General features: G+C 37.3%; 1 protein-coding gene across 1 annotated transcript in view; it reads right to left on the bottom strand.

Moving 5' to 3' along the window:
• shot (dystonin-like protein short stop) overlaps positions 1-22004 on the bottom strand; it is a gene marked incomplete at its 5' end in the record, with an annotated part of 408663 nt that overhangs the window by 156588 nt on the left and 230071 nt on the right. Inside the window, 2 exon segments of the mRNA XM_069827013.1 lie at positions 345-10275; positions 14615-14745. Coding sequence (XP_069683114.1) covers positions 345-10275; positions 14615-14745 — 10062 coding nt within the window.

Here is a 22004-nt window from a genome sequence, read left to right as displayed (position 1 = left end):
GCCAAGGTTGTAAAATTAAGTTTAATTAATTTTGGACAGCCAAGATTGTAAAATTAAGTTTAATTAAACATCCATGATTAAATAAAATAATGTGTTTTTGGAGAACCAAGGTTTCGCCAAGGTTGTAAAATTAAGTTTAACTAAACAAACATGATTAAATAAAATAATCTGTCTCTTTGGAGAGCCAAGGTTGTAAAATTAAGTTTAATTAAATTTTGGAGAGCCAAGGCTGTAAAATTAAGTTTAATTAAACATCCATGATTAAATAAAATAACAGTGTGTAAGCCATCACAAACAGCTAGTAATATTCCTAAAATAATAAATAGAACAATACAAGTACTTACTCGTGCTTCCGCGGTGAGAATGTAACCTCTGTCAAGTGCTTTTATCAGGTCGATGCTCTTTCCTGTAGAGGTCTCCAGCATTCGTCCTGCTGCAGCATCCACAATCTTTGTGACTGAAATGGCATCAGTCAGAGAAGATATGTTGCCACTGGCAGCATCCTTCACCACTGTGGTTGATGGGTCAATTAATCCAGACTCGATGGCTTCCTCAAGTCTCAACCTGCGCCTGTCAATAACTCCAGTAGAAAAGAATGGATCTGTAAACCCACCTGTTGTTGGGTTATACAGACCAAACTGTAGACCTTCTATAAGAGAGAGACCTCGTCGTGGTGTTGTGAGAAGACCTGAATCAATAGCAGCTGACAGGGAATATAAACGTGATGTTGCTGAGTCCAGAACATTACCTTTCTCTGCATCCATGAGTCCTTTACGGAAAGCTTCAGGGAGTTTAACGAGTTTCTTCTTTGTGCTGTCCTTAATAAGAGCGGAATCTGGATCGATGAGGCCAAGGGAGACTGTTTCTTTTAATGTAAGAATTTCTTTAGATTGTGGATCGGTGAATTTCCCAGTGCCAATATTGAGGTGTCCTTGTTCGATAGCAGCATCAAAAGTAAGGGGTTCTCGAAGAAACACAACAGTACCTTGCTCGAAAATAATACACAGAGGCTTTACTTTTCCTGTCTGTGGATCAAACGCTGCTCTCTTGTTCATATCAATCACTCCATCTGTTATTGCTTTCTTGAGTGTGCGGAAACGTCCTGTTTGTGGGTCCTTAACAACTGCTGATTCAGGATCAATTAACTCATACCTTATAGCTTCTTCTAATGTACATTCTCTCATTGTTCTTGGGTCCTTGAATGTTCCACGCTGGAAGTCAATGGAGCCACGGCGTACTGCTTGCTGGAAGGTTATAGGCCGTTCGACAGTGACTAGTAAGCCTCTTTCTAAAGCAGCATCAATTGTATATGCCCTCTTTGTCTTAGGATCAACGACACGACCTCGAGGCACATCTATTGAGCCATCTTCAATTCCAGAATTGACACTCTTCAGCTGGCCAGTAGATGGATCCTTCAATGCTGTTGTATTTGCATCTATTAAGCCGTGAATTAAAGCTTGTGCAATATCCAATTGATCTCCCACGTCAGGATCAGTGAATCTTCCAGTATCAGGACGGTACAATCCACTCCTCACTGCTTCTTCAATAGACAATGGTTTTTTCGATGTTACAATGAGTCCTTTCTCTTTAGCTTCCTTCAGAGACAGTGTCTTCTTACTGTCAGGTACCTTGTAGATGCCTCGTTCTTCATCTATCAGACCATTCTCTGTTGCTTCAGGAAGTTTGAAATATTTACTAGATTTGGAATGTTTCACTATTGATGTCAGGGGATTTATTAATTCTTCTTTACAAGCGTCAGACAGTGTAAGTTTTCTACCAGTAGATGGATGAACAAATCGTCCAGAGTCTGCGTCATACAAACCCATAGCAATTGCTTCATAGAGGCCAAATCCTGCACTTTCAATATCAACAATAAGTCCAAGTTCCATGGCGTCAGAGAGAGAGATTGTACAATTTGCACCAGGTTCCCTGAAAGTGCCTGCCCGCCTATCAATGATTCCTGCTCGACATGTTTCTACTAATGACAGAAGACGTTCAGATTTCTTTTCCCAATAACAAGGAAGCTGAGGATTAATGATAAATCGTCGAATTGCTTCATGGAGAGTTATTTTTCTACCTGTGTTGGGATCAGTGAATTTACCGGTTGAATCATCATAAAGACCTTGATGAATAGCTCTTTGTATTGATACTGCTGCTTTACTGTCAATAATAAGTCCTAAATCAAATGCTTCTGATATTGTCACTTCGACATTTCCATGTGTGAAGTCCTTGACCTTCGCAGTTTCTCCATCCACAAATCCAAGCTTGATGGCTTCTGCAAGAGACACTTTTTTCCAAAATCCACTTCGTGTATCCTTCACATGGACGGAATCAGAATCAATTAGGTTTTTCTCTATTGCCTCTGCCAAAGTAAGATAATCTCCAGTAGATGGATCCAAAAACTGACCTTTTTCTTCGTCAAATACACCTTTCAGTAGAGCTTCACTCAGTGACATTGGTCTTCGAACCTCAATTAAGAGACCTTGTTCAAATGCCTCTTGAAAATCTAATTTTCTGCCAAATCGCCCAGCTCCTGCAATGGTTCCCGTTCTTGAATCCACAAGCCCTTCTTCAACAGCATTACCGAAAGTAGTAACCTTTCCACCATTAGTTTTCACCAATGTTGAAGCAGGGTCAATAATGCCTCTTCGTATTGCACGATCTGTTGGAAGTTTCTCTCTTGTTTCAGGGCTTGTAAATTTTCCTGATTTTGGATCATAAAATCCTTTGAATACTGCTTCTGGAAGTGAAAATTTCCTCTTGGCAGGTACAATTAGTCCACGTTCTAGAGCATCATAGAAGTGCATCTCTGCACCATTGGTTGGATCTGTTGCAGTTCCCAATTTTGGATCAATGACACCAATCTTAATAGCTTCACCCAAGGTGATAATATCTCCAGAACGAGGATCCTTAACAGTGAGAGAATCTCTATTTATCTCTCCTCTCTTCATTGCTTCCTCCAGTGTTATTCTTTCTCCATCTCCATTGATGATCATTAATCCTGTCTTAGGATCATAGCAACCTTGAGCAAGAGCTTCCTGAAGTGACCAAGGTTTACGTGTTGTCAATATATAACCTTTCTCAAATGCTATATCTAATGTCATTGGTGTTGGATAAGTCAGTACTCCTTTCTGTGTATCTAGAAGACCTGTAGCAGTGGCGTCTTTAACAGTGACTATCTTGTCCTGATGTGAATCTTTTACTCTTACAGACGAACAATCCACAAAGCCACATTCAATGGCCTCTTGAACAGTAAGTTCATCTCCAGAAGCAGGATCTGATACTCTTCCAGTTCTTGGAGAATAGTATTCCTGAACAATGGCTTCAATTAGTGTAATGCTGAATTTGTTGGTAATTATTAACTCCTTATCAAGAGCCACATCTAGTGTCATGAGATTGCCATTGGCTGTATTGCGCAATTTTCCAGTCTTAGGATTAACTAGCTTGGTTGACAAAGCATCATCAAGTGAAATGAAAGAGTCAGCTCTTGTGTCTTTACATTCTGTCACAAAAGCATCTACCAATCCTCTCTTTACGGACTCTTCTACGTCTATACTTTGTCTTGTCAAAGGATCAGTAATCATGCCAGTCTTTGGATCATAAAGTCCTTTCTTTATCACAGCCTCTAATGATACTGGTTTCCTTGGTCCTGCTACAACATACCCTTGCAGGAATGCCACTTTGAATTCCACTTCCTTTCTAGTTTCTACATTTACTATTACACCACGATTCAAATCAACAATTCCAATTTCAACTGCTTCTGACAAGGGAAGAATATCGTCATTTTCTGGATTTCTGATGCTCACAGATACAGGGTCCAATACACCATGTGTTAGAGCATCTACAAAATTAAAAGTATTTCCTGTCTTAGGATCTTGTACTTCTCCAGTTTTAGGATCATACAGACCGCCATCCACGGCTTCTTGGAATGAAAGGGTTGGTCGAGGCTTTTTGGATGCACCATCAACTTTAGTTGGCTTGGTTTTTGTGGGTTTTTCAACAATCCATCCCAGTTTTACAGCCTCAAAGAAAGGTACACGTTTTCCTGTTCGAGGATCCACCATGTGACCAGTGATTCTGTCGATAACTGGCACCTCCAAAGCTTCCCTTAGAGTGATGTAAGTCTCAGGATGTCTTGCTAGATCTTTTACTTCAACAGAATCAGGATCAAATACATCATATCGAAGTACTAAATCTTCAAATCTTATTGCCTCTCCTGTTAATGGGTCTGTAAATGCATCAGAATCCAAATTATAAACACCATCATTTGCCAAGTTTTCAGCATTAAGATGTTTGGTCACTTTAACTTTGAACTTTGTTTTCTCTTCTACCAAACCAACCTTTGCTTTACTAAACACTTCAACAACATCCTTTAGAGTCACAGCATTTTCATCTAATGCATCTTGTACAGTCATCTGTTCCTCTCCTCCATCCGAGATTGGGATAGTAATATTGCAACTTTCTGGTTCAATATGTCCATCATAAATAGCTTCTCTTAATGGCATCTTTAATCCTGCAGCAGTATCCTTGACTGGGGATGGTGTTCTGGCTTTTGTTTGAATAGTTATGATTGGTGGAGTCTTCTCCTTTTCTGGCGACTTTGTTGGACTCTTTTGACGTTCAGGAGATTTTGAAGGGCTCTTCTTGCTCGGTGTGATGGTGGCTTCCTTCACAGGACTCACACTATGAGTAGGTGATGTCTTCAATGGACTGATCTTTTCCTTCACAGGACTCGAAGGCTTGGCAGGTTTATCAGGAGTTTTCTTATCAGCTTTATTCTTCAGACTTTTCACAGCATCCACCACTGCTATTCCAGCCAGCACAGGTGCACCAACAACCGCCAAAAGACCCATTTTCGCTGCTTCCTTTACACTGAGACTGTTTCCTGTCTTGGCATCCTTAACTCGGCCCGTTCTTGGATCTATCAATCCCTTTTCAACAGCTTCTCGAGTTGTAACTGGTTTTCCACTTACCACATCATACATTACAGCATCAGCATCAATAATTCCCTTATCTAAAGCTTCTTTGAATGTGTAAGTCTTTGTAGGAGAACTTGGATCTCGGAATTTCTTAGTTTTGTCATCATAAAGTGTGTCAAATGCATCAACTGGATTTAATTTCTTCTTCTTTTTACCCGTGGGAGACTTCGAAGGATCTTCTGAAACTTGAGTTGGTGTAGTTGTGTCCAGCAAACCATCTTTTATGGCTTCTGAAATACTCATTATCTCTCCTGTAGCAGGATTTGTGTATGTGCCAGCATCCAAATCTACATATCCTTGAGCTACAGCATCTGAAAATGACATCTTTATCTCTCTTGTTGTGAATTCCTCTTTTGTTTCTGACTCATCTTTCACTATACCCCGTCTCCTAGCTTCATCGAGAGGTATGATTTCGCCTGTCTGAGTGTGCTTAACTTCATCTGGTCCAATTAATATGTAGCCATGCTTCAATTCTATTGTTTTAGTTGTGATTGTATGATATGATGTTACTGTTTCAGTAATTGCAGTTACTGTTCCTGATGGTTCAAAACTAACGAGTTGAGGTACTGGTTTGATCACCAACACACCACTTTCAACAGCTTCTGACACAGGAATCACTTCCCCTGTTTTTGGGTTTTTAAATGTTCCTTTCTCGCCATCAATTAGGTTACGTTCCAATGCTTGTGTTACTTCTACACTAAATGGTGATACAGGATATGGCAAAGCCATAATGAAGTCATCTTCAATTGCTTTTTCTACGGGTAATCTGGCACCTGTGATGGGATGCAAAATTTCTTTTGTTACTGGATCCACCAAACCTCGTCTGAGAGCTACTGGGAATGTCATGCCAGCAGGTGGCAGTCCTTTAACTGAACCTTCATGGGATGGAGACTTCTCAAACACATTCAAATTCTGTGCTGCAGTTAGTAAATCAACAGAGCCACTTGGAGTATTAATTAACGATTTATCCTCATCTATACAGCCTTTAGCAATAGCTTCTTCTAGTGTCACTTTAGTACCACTTGATGGCTCAACAATTTTTGATAAAGGATCGACAATTTCACAGACAATTGCTTCACGTAAAGAAAGATGTGTACCAGTTTCTGGATGAACTATTTTCTTTGCCTCTGGATCAATCAGACCCTGTTCTAACAGTCCTGGAATTGATAAACTACGAGCTACAGGAACTAGAAGACGTCCAGGAGGTCCTGAAGGATCCAATATTCCACGGTCCATTGCTTCTTTGATAGTCAGCACATCTCCTCGCTGTGGATCCAATATTGCTCCCTTATTACCATCTAGCTTGTTACAACTTACAGCTTCTGCTAAGCTCAAACTTTCACCATCTGAACCTTTGAAAAGTTCTGGTTTCTCTAAAATGTCAGCTGTCTCCTTGTCAATCATTCCAGTCTCAACAGCATCACATGGTTTCACAATTTTCTTACGCATTTTTTGTAGAACAACAGGCTTTGCTTCACGTTCAGGACTCTGTGAAAAAGATCTTGCTCTGCCTATTGCTACTTTATACTTTGGTTCTGTTGTTACTCGCCCCCGTGTACGTTCACCAGCAGATGGTCTGTCATCATCATCTAATGGTATCGATGTTGTACTTAGTGTCTTAACTTGTCCTCTTTCCATTCCTTCCTTGGCAGCTGCTGTTAATTGCTTCAAGTCCTCTGAAGTTATAAGACCTTTCTGAACAGCTTGCTCAGCTGTTATTTCCTTCCCTGTAGTTGGATCCTGAATTACAACAGATGTGGATACTATTTCAGTTTTTGTAGTAACTACATGTTCGGGAGAAGTTCCTTCCACAAAACATTCCGTTGCTGCCTCGTAACTACGCAATGTTTCATCATCAATAAGGCCTCGTTCATAGGCTACTTCTATGGGAACTTCCTCACCAGTTTTTGGATCAACTACCAATGCTTTTTTGATCAGTTTGACAGCTTTTGTGGCAGCAACAAGAGGTGCACCTACTACTGCTAACACTCCAAACTTGGCAGCTTCTGCTAATGGAATTTTACGACCTGCTTTATCTTTGTAATCCCCTGTTTCTTTGTCCACAATTCCTTTTCTCATCGCTTCATTAATATTCAGACTTTTCCCAGTATACGGATCTTTCACTTTGACCATTCTAGGCTCTATTTTTCCATCCTTTACTGCTGCAAGAAGATTGTCAGCTTTACCAGACTCTGTGAAAATTACTAATGCAGTGGCAGGATCGTATATAATGCCTGGTGCAACTTGTAAGGGTTCCAACAAAGATACGTCTACCTCAGAACCCTTTATTTCTATAAATGTTGGTGGACTTCCAGGAGAACCACTAACAACATCCGACAGCTCGACCAAATCAGGTTTTCCTGTGATTTTCGTGATCTGAATGAGTCTTGACGATGACTGATCATGCTCCATTCGTCCTTCTAATATTAGGAAATTTCGTGCAATTGCCTCTTTCATTGGCAGTTTCTTTCCACCACTCGTGTAATGCCCTGTGGCATCTAGTACCCTTTTGTCTAAACTCCTGATCAAAGAAATCTTCCTCCCATTATTTGGATCAACAACAGTAGCAGAAGCTGGATTTATAATTTCAAGTTTCACACACTCTTCAAATGATACAAGTCTGTCTGTGCCAGGTATAATGAATAAGCCAGTAACAGGATCAAAAAGTTTTTGTTCAATTGCCTCGGAAAGGTACCAACCATCTGGAGGAAGTTCAAATACTTGCTTCTCCATTGCTGCTGCTGCTTGTCGTTCATTGTTTAAGAAGTCTGCAGAATCTAATTTATTAGAAGGCACATTTACTAAAACTGCTGACTGGTTAAGTGATGAATCAAGCACATCTGTTGAAAGCTGGGGCACTCGCTTTGTAGGAGAAGCTCTTCCAGGAGATGATGGTTCCTTTTTGGGTGAAGGACTTCTTCCCTTGCTGATACTTACATCAAAACTTGGTTTCTCTTTCACAGGAGACCCTGCAGGGGTTCTACCTTTCACAGGAGAGCCAACAGGGCTGTGTTCAAAACTTCTCTCCTTTATAGGTGATGTGCTTCCTGAAGTACGGGCTTTTACTGTAGGTTGTACACGATCAAATGATTTCTCTTTTACTGGAGATGTACTGCCTGGACTTCTACTTTTTATTGGGCTTCCCCCCTGAGATTTTGTAGGCGAAGTTGTACCTGAAGTTCTCTGTCTTGTTGGAGAACGATTTGGACTACTATCAGGAGATGCATAGCCAATCAGACCTTCATTCATTGCTTCCTGGACAGAAAGTACTCTCCCTGAATCAGGATCTCGGAAAGTTTGTTTCACTTCATCAATTAAACCTCGTCGTATTGCTTCCCCAAAGGTCATCTTAATATCAGATGTGGTGACACCACTAGAAGTAATTGTAACATAACGTTTTATTGTTTTTGTAACAGTTTGTGTTGTGACTGTGATAGCCAAGAGACTTCCCAACAAAGCTGCACCCTCAGGAGTAATAAGTCTTCGTCGAACTGCTTCGTCAAGTGGCAGAGGTTTCCTGGTTTTTGGATCCAATACCTGGCCTGTCTTTGGGTCGAGGTAATATTTTGCAACTGCTTCTAAAACAGTGAGTTCACGCCCTTTGTCTTTGATGCCAATTTTTCTATTCAGCATTTCTAGAACTTCTGGTCGAACAAGATTTTGTTTTACAGCTTGATCCATTGTAACTGTTTTTCCCAATTTTGGGTCAACAACATACATAGCTACACCAGTTTTTGTGGTGACAGCACCTTTTGCGAGGGCTGTGTTGAGACTAACAAAATCATTGCTGTCAGGATCTTTAAATCCATCAATATCAAAAATTGATTTCACAGATACTGAAGTTATTAATCCTCTATCTACTGCCTCTGGTATTGTACAAATTTCTCCTGTTGATGCATCCTGGAATTTTCCTTCTGGGAGGATTATTTCTTCAGCTAGAGCCTCAGACAGAGTGAGCAAATCATCAGTCTTTGTGTTTGTTATGCTTTTAGCATTATCTGCATCAAGGACACCTCTGGATATGCATTCCAAAATTGGAAGTTTCTCTCTGTGTAATGGACTAAGAATTTTTCCTGTGTTATCTATAAGTTGCAAATCACAGCAGTCTTTTAGCGTCAGTGGTTTAACAATTAACTGTCTCCTCCTTGCCTCCCGTAAAGGAAGAACTTCTTGAGAGATTCCATGTATATATTTCCCTTGCTTTGGATCTAGAATACCACTAGTAATAGCTTGAGAAATGGTCAGTTTATTATCTGTAGATGCATCCACAATTTCTCTCACACCAGAATCAATGACTCCCTTTTTAATGGCATCTGTGAGTGGGAACTTGTCCCCAGAGTTCCGATCCACAATCTGTCCACTTCGATCATCTACTAAGCCTTGAGAAATTGCATCTGCTAAACAGATCCCTGCATTGCTTGGTTTCTTCTTTCCCTTTTCTCCTGCTGGTTCCCTGTCAATTAAATTCCTTGCATATGCTTCCTTTAGGGTAATTTTTTCCCCACCTATTGGATTTGTAAACTGCCCTGTTTCTGGATCAACCATCCCTTTTGCAATCGCTTCAGCAATGCTAATTCTTTTGGGTTGATCCACATCAGATGTATACGTTACCTTTACCCGTTCTTCCACCGATGTCACAAAACCGCGTTCTGCGTCGAATAGCTCCCGTTGTATGGCCTCTAATAGAGATAACTGTCGTCCAGACTGTCCATCCTCTTCTATAATTCCGCATGGTCCAAGCAACCGTTCTGCTAGAGCTGGATCTACCAGACCCCTAGCCGCTGCTTCTTCAATACTAACTGTTGGCGATCGTCCATCAGGTGAAGTTGCTATCCTTCCTGTGCGTACATCTAGTATTCGAAGACTTATTGCATCACCAACAGTCAGTATTTCACCTGTAGAAGGATGAATGATTCCCAAAGTCTCTATAATGTTGTCAGTCCCTATTCCTTCTTCCACTTTGTGTACTCTCTTCAGAGATCGTATTTCTGAAAACTGCATTGAGCTTCCCGACCACTTTGTGGGTGAATCCTTACGGATCTTCGTTGGACTCAGTCCAGCCTCACCATTCGTTGAAATAACAGCACTAGGATAGTTGCTGGTCCCCCCTCTTGACTGTGCTGCTGAGTTAAATGTTTCGGAATCTGGTTTAGAACATTTCTTCGTAGGTGAACCACTTGAAGTGGTGACAGTTACAGTTGCTATTGATGTAGAGTTTTTATGAGGGTCATTGTCGAATGCCTTTATACTGTCGGTGATGTCGTGATGAGATGATGTAGCCATATGCTGAACAAACCTAACAAATAAAGAATTCAGTATAGCATTATTAAGTGCTATGTGAAGTATATGAATTTAATTTTCTTCCATAAAAGTAAATTAATTCTCTCTTCTTACCAAATGAAAAACAACACATAAGTGTGCCTTATAAATAATTAAATTTTCGTCCAGTTTTCTTAAAAAATTATTAAGTGCTATGTGAAGTATCTGAATTTAATTTTCTTCTGTATAAATAAATTAATTCTCTCTCCTTACCAAATGAAAAACAACACATAAGTGTGCCTTATAAATAATTAAACTTTCGTCCAGTTTTCTTAAAAATCTGCATACATACATAAACAACAAATTGATATAATTAGCACTACGTTCATATTCCATTCCTAATCTTCCATGAATTACAAAAATTATAAAATAACCAGAAATCTGATTAGGCCCTATACACAGTCTAGTGCATTTTCAATAAAGGTACCGGTATTAAAAAAAAACTTAATCCAATTCTTCATATGAACACTGGAACATTTTCAGTTTCTTTTAAAAGAATAATTATTATTTGTCTTTATATTGAGGTACGGTACATTTTGCACAACACTAAAAATACAACACATTAAGAAAACTTTATACTGGATTATTGTAATTATTAAAATGTTAATCTGATGTTGGAGAAATAACTACGAGGTAAATTAATACCGTACCTAAAAGTACAAAAAATATAAATGAATACCGTACCTAAAAGTACAAAAATAAAATATAAGTGAAACATTTAAAAGCATTACAAGATACAAAAAAAAATCTGCATTGCAAATACTTCTCTGAAGTTACAATATTTTAGAGACTTATCAACTAATGTTACATGAGAACAAAAGTACAGAGTTGTTTCCAATCTCTGATAACGAATTTGAATGATGTCATGTGCATCAGGAATCACACCGACAGCTTAATTGTGGCGAGAAGTGACAGACCAGTAGTGAGTGATTTCATAATCAGAGTGCACGGTGTATCACAGTAGCAATGCCCAAGAAAATCAAGCCTTTTTGGGAGCGGTACATAACAACCTTTTCCGATGCCAAGTACAGTTATGAGAAAATCATAGGAGCCTGCAAAAACCGTGGTTTCGTTATTTCCAAGAAAGGCATCTTGTGTGTACCTAATGAGACTGGCAAAGCTCGGATGGGATTAATTCCAGAGTGAAAAAAGCAAGCAAATCCACCCCCCGTCACAAGTCGCCGCATCCCACGAGATGATACAAATTAATTCCATTCGAGCTTTACCAATCTTATTAAGTACACAGAAGATGTCTTTCTTGGAAACAGCGAAACCTCGTTTATTGTAGGCTTCTATTATTTTCACTTAACTGTACTTGGTATCGGAAAGGGTTGTTATGTACCCCTCCCAAAAAGGCTTGATTTTCTTGGGAATTTCTGCTAAACACTCTGACTATGAGATCACTCACTACAGGTCTGTCACCTCGCGTCACAGTTCAGCTGCCGTGGGACTCCCGATGCACATGATGTCATTCAAATTCGTTATCAGAAATCGGAAACAACCCTGTATATGAAAAGTTATGACTTAGAAAATTATAGTTCAATGATGCAATTACAGAACGATTAAACACTGCAAAATGGTAGGCAGGGCAAAGAAACAGAAATGTAAGATTAACACTAACAATATGAGTAGTTATCATTATGCTCTTATTGCTCGACTTGGAGAACGAATCCTTCACTGTCCAATTTCCAGAAGATTATAAATAACTTAATCCCCAAGATGAAATGAAAATTGTAAATACCTAAAAAGACTGGAATAAGAAGAGTTGACATGTCTGTTAATCAGTATATAAAGGTTTTCAGTAGCGCCAACTTTTTAAAAACATTGGATGGGCTCAAACACTGGATCATAATTTCCCAAAAGAATCTCATAAATCCTCACTGTAATAATACTATTTTTCATAATATAGATGTGACTACGGATAGTATAGGTCTATACAATATATTGTAGAATGCTAAAAATAACAAAATGGAGATCTAAGAACGATTTTGTAATGTATGTAGTTAGTATAAGGTCCAAGGGCTATGTTCCATTTACTTGTAGGCAACATTCTTTTGGATTTTATGTGAATACCAATTAGTTCCTTCATACTAGTAGCTATATACAAAAACATCTCCGCATTATCTTGTGCATAGCTGTTCTGCATAATATCCATTTATAGTAATTAAATAGAATGTTACAATTCTAAGAACATTTTAACTTGGGGACTTCAATTCTTTCTAACTGTAAATTGATAATACGAAAATGGACTCGCTATTACGTAGCACAATACAAACATCTTCTAAATCAAACTTTTCAGCACTATCCTTATATGGTACTAGGAGAGATGAATAAAGTGCACACCAACAATCCATCCTTACTTATTGAAATTTTACTTACTGTAATTTACTGATTTCAATAAGCAACCATCACATATCATGTTCTTGTTTAGTCAACTGTCCGAAGACAGGTTTGTACCTCATAAATGACACCAGTAAGGTATCACTCTTGAGGTAACTAAGCCAGGAAAGAATGGAAAAGGAGATGATAATGATGATGATGATGATAAATTATTGGGTGGACTCAGGCCTCATGGGGCCCATATAAGTTGGGGCCACTGAAGGTTTTGGCAAACATACTGATAGGCCTACTTCAATAAGAATAGTATTCCAAGACGAAAATTGGGCTAACTTACATAAAACATTTATCTGAAAGAATTTCAAAGCAGGAGCCTTCAAAATCATAAATAACAATAAACTTAGCCAATGTTAACACGGGGACCCAACTTGGTTGACATGTCTGTTGCTCAATTAGTACCGTATATATAAAGGTTTTGGCAAACACACCAACTGATACTTCAACAAGAACAGTATTCCAACACGAAAGTTGGGATAACTTACATAAAGCATTTATCTGAAATAATTTCAAAGCAGAAGTCTTCAAAATCTCAAATAACAATGCGACTGATTTTAAACTTAGCCAACGTTAACATGGGGATCCAACTGAACACTGCAAATCAGCAATCAATAAGGATGACAAATACAGGTGTATGCTTTCAAGAATGATTTACTGCATTAGATGTTTTGACATGTTTCGTCATAAATATAATGGAACAGAAATATCACATGATCACTTCTCATGAGATGTAGAAGTCTCCCTGAAACTGCGCACATAGTTGTATTTCCACAATAGATAGACAAAAAATTATGGTAACAATGATTATTAGAGGAGAAAAATTCGCTCTGGCGCCAGGGATCGAACCTGGGTCCTTGGTTCTATGTACCAAGTGCTCTAACCACTGAGCTACGCCGAAGTTCAATCCACAGGATCAGATCGAATCCCTCTCCTCTAGTGTTTTTCCCTTTGTGGCCTGACTCCAAGTTCGACATATATGTTGACATATATTAAGTTAACTGCCATTATACAAGGAGCACACTCAACTGAGTGACTTGGTGGCCGGGATTCCACAGTAATATGCACTGCTGGGCGAAGAATCTACGTAAAGATTAATTTTTGGTTCTACAGAATATATGAAGGGTTCAGAGCCATAGTGGGCCAATTGTCATTTTTTAAAAACGGAGAAAGCAAGGATTAAAATTAAGTGAATACCATAGTTTAATGAAAATTGACATATCATTTAGTTTTAATGTGTATACTGTACTTTATACTACTTGCTATAGGTTTCCATTGAATTATGGTAATAACTCCATTTTAACCCTTGTTTTCTACGGTTTTAGTAAATGGCACTTGGCCCACTATAGTTCTAAACCCTTCATATCTATTATGGTATTATTGTGCTTTTCAGTGGTTCAAATATATAGACTGTATAAATAAACAGTTCTATGTCTTTCTTAAAAATTTTGGAAAAATCACATAGATCTAGGCCATCAATATTATGAATGTAGCAAACAGGTTCATGTTCAGGGGCATTTTCCATAAATAACTATTTTGTACTAAATGGGAACATAACAAAGATTCAATAAAATTACAAAACCAACGCAATTATTACAAAACAGGGATAATTACGAACATAAAAGTAGAGAATCATTTCAAGAACAGAATAGATAAAGACAGAACGAGAAGGAGAGTAAACCAAACAGTATCTTAATATTCTAGAGCAGGGATGGACGTAATGTTCCCACACGAGCACTGTTTATGTGTGAAAAGTGCCTGCATGGGAACATTACGCCCGCCCCTGTTCTAGAGGGAGTACATTTCATATGAAAACATAAATCTCAGTCTTACTTATGAAACAAAAGAACAGTATACCAGACAAAATAAACACTGAAATAAACAGTGTACTCTAAAATCAAGTAATATTTTCTTGTAGTACTCACTCCGATTGTGTTGCATAGTGGCTGCTACTGGAGTAGGTCCTGGATTCCGCAGAGTCCATTGATGATTCGAAGATGTTGAATTCCGTTCGGAATGTTCTCATTTGTCGTGGTTCCATTTGTGTGACAAGCAGCTGTTAACAAAGAAAACGTTTTAATGGGACAAGCAATAATATTTAAGTACTCAGTAATAAATATAAGTAAAATACATTAACATGAACCACTATGGTTGCCAATCCTCTCGTATTTCCAGCAATTTCCCGTATTTGGCACTAATTTTCAATAGTGTCCTGGCTCCTGTATTTTTCTTCTCTTCGAGAATTTAACAGAAGTTGATGGAATCTCCATAAATGATTGGATGAAGATAAGAAGAAAATTGTACTATTATGCAACGAAATATATGAGAAAGGCGAATGGGCTGAAGATTTTGAGGAAACATGTTGCTTCCAATACTGAAGAAAAATAATACCAAGAAATGTAACGAGTTCAGGACTATCAGTCTGATATCGCACTTGGCAAAAATTCTTCTGTGAATACCGAAACTACGTTTATATTCTAAGATGGAAGAACAGTTGGAAGAAGAGCAGTTTGACTTCAGGAAGAGAAAAGGTGCAAGGGATGCAATTGGACTACTATAAACAATCGGCAAAAGATGCCTAGATTTTTTTTTTTTATTTTAGTACGTTATTTTATGACGCTTTATCAACAGCTTAGGTTATTTAGCGTCTGAATGAGATGAAGGTGATAATGCCGGTGAAATGAATCCAGGGTCCAGCTCCGAAAGTTACCCAGCATTTGCTCATATTGGGTTGAGGGAAAACCCCGGAAAAAATCTCAACCAGGTAACTTGCCCCGACCAGGAATCGAACCCGGGCCACCTGGTTTCGCGGCCAGACACGCTAACCGTTACTCCACAGGTGTGGACAGATGCCTAGAGAAGAATAAAGAAGTGTACCAGTATAAGATAGCATTTGTGGACTTAGAAAAGGCGTTTGACAAAGTGAATTGGAACAAACTGATGGATATCCTGAAGAAAATAGGTGTGGATTGGAAAGAAACGAGGCTGATCAGTAATCTTTATATGAAAATGAGTCAAAGTCAGGATAGGAGAAGAAATGTCTGAAGGAAGTCAAATAGGTAGAGGAGTACGACAAGGATGTCCTTTATCACCTACCCTGTTCAACATCTACTTGGAGGATTTGGTCAAAAACTGTTTCCATAACATGGGAGGGGTGATGGTAGGAAGAAGAAGATAAGATTTGCTGATATATGGCATTATTAGCAGAAGAGAAGATGGATCACATGCAGAATATGTATATATGTATGTATGTATTGATGGAATCCAAATAATCTTTGTGAACAATCACAGGGATATTATGAAATCAATTTTATACATCTTGATTACACACTTGTAACATTTGGTATCATTTAAGAATTTAGTTATAATAACGCCTGAAAGTTGTTATAACTAAACCCTTAAGTTGATTTTATAATTATAAGCATATAAAACACATAGGCCTACACCGCAAATGATTACTATCTTCTTGGAATGAAGACTGTTATATTTTTTTAACACATTAAACTTCTATCTGTAACAGTGATGAAGTGCTAGCTGAACATTCAACTGTTAGTTTTTCATAGTAGGAATCAGGGTTCAAGCAGTAATGATTCAGAGTAAATTTTGTAGTAGACAAAGACAATAAAGTAACAAGTTTTCTTGGGGTAATGACGCCTTTCATGTCACCATTCTATTAGAATATATTTATAATGCACCAATGGTGCAGGGAGCAACGGGAAACTACCAAATTACATCATCTTCCTAGAAGATTTATTTCAGATGAACCCACAACAAAATTCCCATTGAGCAAGCAACTGTGTCACTTACTAAAGTCAATGCCAACAATAAGAAGCAACAGTTTATATGTAACAGTATGGATGGCGAGTTTCTGGTATGGTTATGTATCCAATTCCAACACGATTAGACTTTTTTCTTATAAATCCAAAATTTTAATTAGTTGTATTAATATATTTCTCGAATTAACCATATATTTTGAGTGGTCAATATAAAATCTTTATTTTCTGGGAATAATGATCATCAGAACAGTATAATAATATTCAGCACAATCTGGCAGGTTCTTAACATATATACTCCACTCTCTTGCTGAGTTGACTATTATATGTACAAGTACAAGCCACCTGACTCTCTCAGTTTCTGATCTCCAGTGATTTACTACTTCTCTTTGTAAACAACTGTTTTGAAATGTTGCTGTATTTTATACAGTCGGCTTCCGATAATTTGCGATCTTTATTTGGGGAGGGGGGGGGCAAAGTAACGTCATTTCTGTTTTTACTCGATTTACACTCTCTCACATAGCCTACAGATGTTTGTGTTTGTGTGAAGTAATATCGGAAGCTAAATTAACCGATTTGTATAATTAATTATTAATTCACCATTGGAAAGTGTAGTTTCTCTAGATGGACATAATGCTATGCCTATAATGTTATTACAGTAACTTTTCAGTGAATCGAGGACAGGTAAGATTAAAACAGCTTCTTATTCACAGAAAACTTGATAGGCATTCATTTCCTGTATTTCCTAAATAATTTTTATGACCAAATGAGTGGTCTCTGGAACAAAATGACCGCACTTTAATTTTTTAATACAATTTAAATTAAGTAACATAATAAAAGATTTATCCTTCTATCAAACACGAATGTTCCCTGGATCAAATGTCCTATTTTAATTATGTAATTACTTTATATTTATTTCTAACGGGTGCAGCAGAGCGCACGGGTATGGCTAGTAATAATAATAAAAAAAAATGCTAATAATTCGCGATTTTCCATATTTCGCGGAAAATCGTGCATTAATTACCGCGAATTATCAGGAGTCGATGGTATTTCTTTAAATTATGACAGCTATTTTCTTAGTTGAGTCTTATAGTACATAAGATTCAAGATTCACTTAGTGTGACCTAAAAAATGTGATTGATTTTACCAATGTTACACTGCAGCCTGCACGAGAAATCTGTTAAATTTTTATCCTTTTGCTGTTCATTTTCCAATTCTTTCTGTCCAACTAAAGAGTAAAGAATAAATCTCAATACTACCCTGAAGGGGAACAATAAACCTATTAAGTACCAATGTACATTTCACGGCAAAAAGAATGGGCCGCCGACAATTTATAAGTTCCAGATACATAATACTGCACATGCTCGTCTCGTCAAAGATGCTGTTCGCCAGATAACACATAATTAAACCATTTAAATTCTCTGTATTTTGTTTAAGAGTCTGAAATATGTTATAACATGATTGATTTTTGATACCAGAGCCTCTGAAGAGATAATAATGTAGGAGATAAATACAAAATCAATCGAAGCAAATGATCAGAGAAACCACTTATTACGCGATCTGGTATTATCAGTTTAAAGAGCGTAGATCATTATAGCATGGGTCTACAGAATGAGTGAATAGTAGGTAGCCTATTAGTTCAAAGTTCCGAGTCTCCAAGAATATTAATTTTATAAGTTACAAATTTCCTCATCATGTGTCTCGCAAAGCTAGATTTATGTAGCAACGTCTATTACATTACGGTATATGTCCAAATACTCTTGAATATGACAGATATGCAACAATTCCGTCAACAAATCATTGCAGCCAGAGTGATTGGAGTCGTGTTCCAAAATCCTCAGGAGTTCTATGCCGAGCAGAATGAGGGCAGTTGTTGACAAAGGTGGTTCATGGACGAGATATTAGTACCTACCACAGGAATTTTGTGTTTATATTTATTTCGGAATATGTATGGTATGACTTTCCTGTGTTAAATTTCAACGTACCTCGTTTACATGTCTCGACCTATTTATGGGTCATCTTCAAAACACACACACTCTTTGACTCTACACTATACCACAGGAACACACCCTCACAGGAAACAGAACAAGTGGCGCCAAGACCAACGACGACCAGTTCTGAAGATGACCCATATAGGTCGAAACATGTAAACGAGGTACGTTGAAATTTAACACAGGAAAGTCTTACCATACATATTCCGAAGTGATACAGTGTTAAAAGTTGTGTAATCAAGATGTATGTATTTATCGGGTCAATGTAGAGTATCCACCGTCCACTGAATGAATATTGGTTAAAGGAGCATTGAGCGACTTCGGCCGATTTTGGAATAGACACCGACGCACTTAGGTTAGGTTAGTTTAGGTTTTTATTATCGCGTCAAGATGTTTAGCATTAGTGTAAAACTGGCCTATGTCTCCTATAGTCGGCGGGACATAAGTAACATTCACCTTATGTATTTATATCTTATGTGCTTCCAGTTTTTTAAGAAGTGAAACTATTATTATTTTTGTTTATACAGACCAGGTCTCGCCTAATAATAGCCTACAGATGATGGCCAATAATATTTTTACAAAACAGACATACATTCATTCATTCATAGTTTTCTGCCCAAGAACAGGTCTTTCACTGCAAACCCAGCATTCTCCAATCTTTCCTATTTCCTGCCTTCCTCTTTGTCTCCACATATGATCCATATATCTTAATATCTTCTATCACTTGATATCTTTTTCTGCCCTGAACTCTTCTCCCGTTCACCATTCCTTCCAGTGCATCCTTCAGTAGGCAGTTTCTTCTCAGTCAATTTCTTTTCCTCCTCCTGATCAATTTCAGCATCATTCCTCTTTCCAACGCAGCTTCATTTCTTATTCTGTCTGTCTATTTCTCACGCTCCATTCTTCTCCACATCCACATTTCAAATCCTTCTATTCGCTTCTCTTCACTTCGTCATAATGTTGATTAACAAATGAAGAGTCCACTGCAAGAATGATGGATGTCACTTTCTTGTCGAAAATGAACCAAGACTGTCAATGCATAGCTTAAGACATATGTACTGTACATAGAGAGTTATATGGCATTAACACTGATAGTCATTGTCCAGTAATGATCGGAAAATCACAGTTAAGCTTTGAGCGCTAAGCATTTCAAACTTTCAATCATTTCTCCTGAAAAATGTATTCCAAATGACATCCATCATTCTTGCAGTGGACTCTTCAAATGTCATTAAACATTTAAAAATAAATCAACTAAAAACTAAAATAAAAATATATTTTATTGCACTGGGAGTCGAACTCACAACCTTTAATATAAAAACAGTCGTCTTACCCCTTCGTCACACACACCTCGTACCTCGTAAGGTTGACTATATTGTAGACGGACGATCTTCAATGAACAAACATCACAACAATGCCTTCAAGTGCAGTTTGCTTTCACATGTGAACAGTGTGATAGAACTTTGCATTTCTAATGACCAAGAATCGGCCCATTCTTTTCCCGCAAATTTGCTACTAGGCTATTTCTTAATATTGTTTAATTATCGGTATATTTAAAATAACAGAAGAAGAAAGAATAGGTTTTTTAAATCTATTGTTATGCCATTCTTATATTAATCTACACAATTTAGTTATAACAGTCCAATACACAATACAATTCGTTTTCGAAACAATGCGACACTATAACCTATTTAAAATAAAGTTTCCTTTATATACAGTAAGATAACATATAATATATTTTATTACCAAAATATTGTCACTAAATGTAGGCCTACCAGTGAAGATACAAAATAAGTGCTATGTAGCCTAACTCTTTAAGAAATCCTTTGAGACACACTGAAGCAAATTTTACTTAAGATTAATACTTCGGCTCCACTACTCACTGCTCGCTTTATAAATGTTATAGCTTTTAGAAGAATGTGCTAATCATAAATTCTATACGCACACACACAAATAGTTACATGACATCATGTCGTAAATAAATATGACATAGTTCTCAGCACAAGATGGATTTCAGTCAATCAAGTCTTGTCATCTAATTGAACTTTGATGTGCAATCAATTACGACACTTAAATATTTCGAGAAAGAAGAGTCATAATCAAATTTAGTACGTAATCAAAACATATAAAATACTCCGAGAAAGAAGAGTCATAATCAAATTTAGTACGTAATCAAAACATATAAAATACTCCGAGAAAGAAGAGTCATAATCAAATTTAGTACGTAATCAAAACATATAAAATACTCCGAGAAAGAAGAGTCATAATCAAATTTAGTACGTAATCAAAACATATAAAATACTCCGAGAAAGAAGAGTCATAATCAAATTTAGTATGTAATCACAACATATAACAACCAAGTTCATTCCTTCCGAATAAATGAGTGAAATTGTGAAAAAGAGGCGACAATAGAAGCAAGTTTTCAACTTTTCACATGATGATATCATGGCTCAGATAAAACTCAGCTTTTGACAAATGCTGAACTATATCACCTGCATACACATTTTTTTACATAAAATTCACCATCATATTATGTATTACGCCAGCATATGTGAAAAGGGATTGAACAAGAGGGCTAGATATATATATTATAGCCCTCTTGGGGTTGAAGCAGCTTGAAATGGGTACCATCTTGGTTGATTGCAAGTTATAAAGAAGTAAAAATTAAATATTTTTAACATGGAAAAAGTTATATACCGTACTTTAGGAACTCCCAGAATTATTCAATTAGATAAGACAAACGTCAGGAACTCTAAAGAGTCTGTATCAAATGAACATACCTTCTTCTAGCAGAATTTTCATGTAGGGGGAGTGACGTATCTATTTAAAAAAGTGACTAAAGCACAGAACTGGTGACTCCAAACACCTTCAAATAATTTAATACAACATGCACGAGGAATTTCAAGACCACTTTTCTCATAAAACAATTTTATTGTAATATATGGAATCTTGAAAATCTAACAGTACGGTATAGCAAGTTTCAAGGATGTAAGATAACAACAGCCGTTCAAAATTATATTACTACTTAAAGCGATGGTTCCCAAACTTTTTGAGGGCGTGGCCCACTTTTGGGCGAGACTTCAGTTCCCCCCCCCCCACTGCTCTACCGATTCTCGACTCCATTCCAAAAATACAAATCCCTGTAAAATCGTGAACAGCTATAATTTTAACTCAAAACCAGTGAATACCACCCGAACTATGATTTAAAAAACAGATTTTTTTATATTTTTCGGAAAAAACTCAAAACAATTACGACAGTTACAAATGGATAGTGAATCTATTGCGTTCAACTGACTGAAATTCCAAAACAAATTAAGGAAATACTCACTGAAATATGTACAACCACGTATTCATGCAAATTAAGTTTTTTCGTCTATGATTATCAACAAAACAAAAGCGAAAAATCTCTAACTTGAAAATGATATCACTGTGTATGTACTGAATACTTAGTCTGGATTTGAGACGCTATGATCTGAAAAACAGGCACACTGATTATATGAATTATTTTTTAATTTATAACTGCTGAAAGATTTTTTTATTTTTATGTTTAACGT

Source organism: Periplaneta americana, chromosome 5, assembly GCF_040183065.1.
Source record: "Periplaneta americana isolate PAMFEO1 chromosome 5, P.americana_PAMFEO1_priV1, whole genome shotgun sequence".
Lineage (NCBI taxonomy): Eukaryota > Metazoa > Arthropoda > Insecta > Blattodea > Blattidae > Periplaneta > Periplaneta americana.
This window is presented reverse-complemented; position numbering and strand designations above follow the sequence as displayed.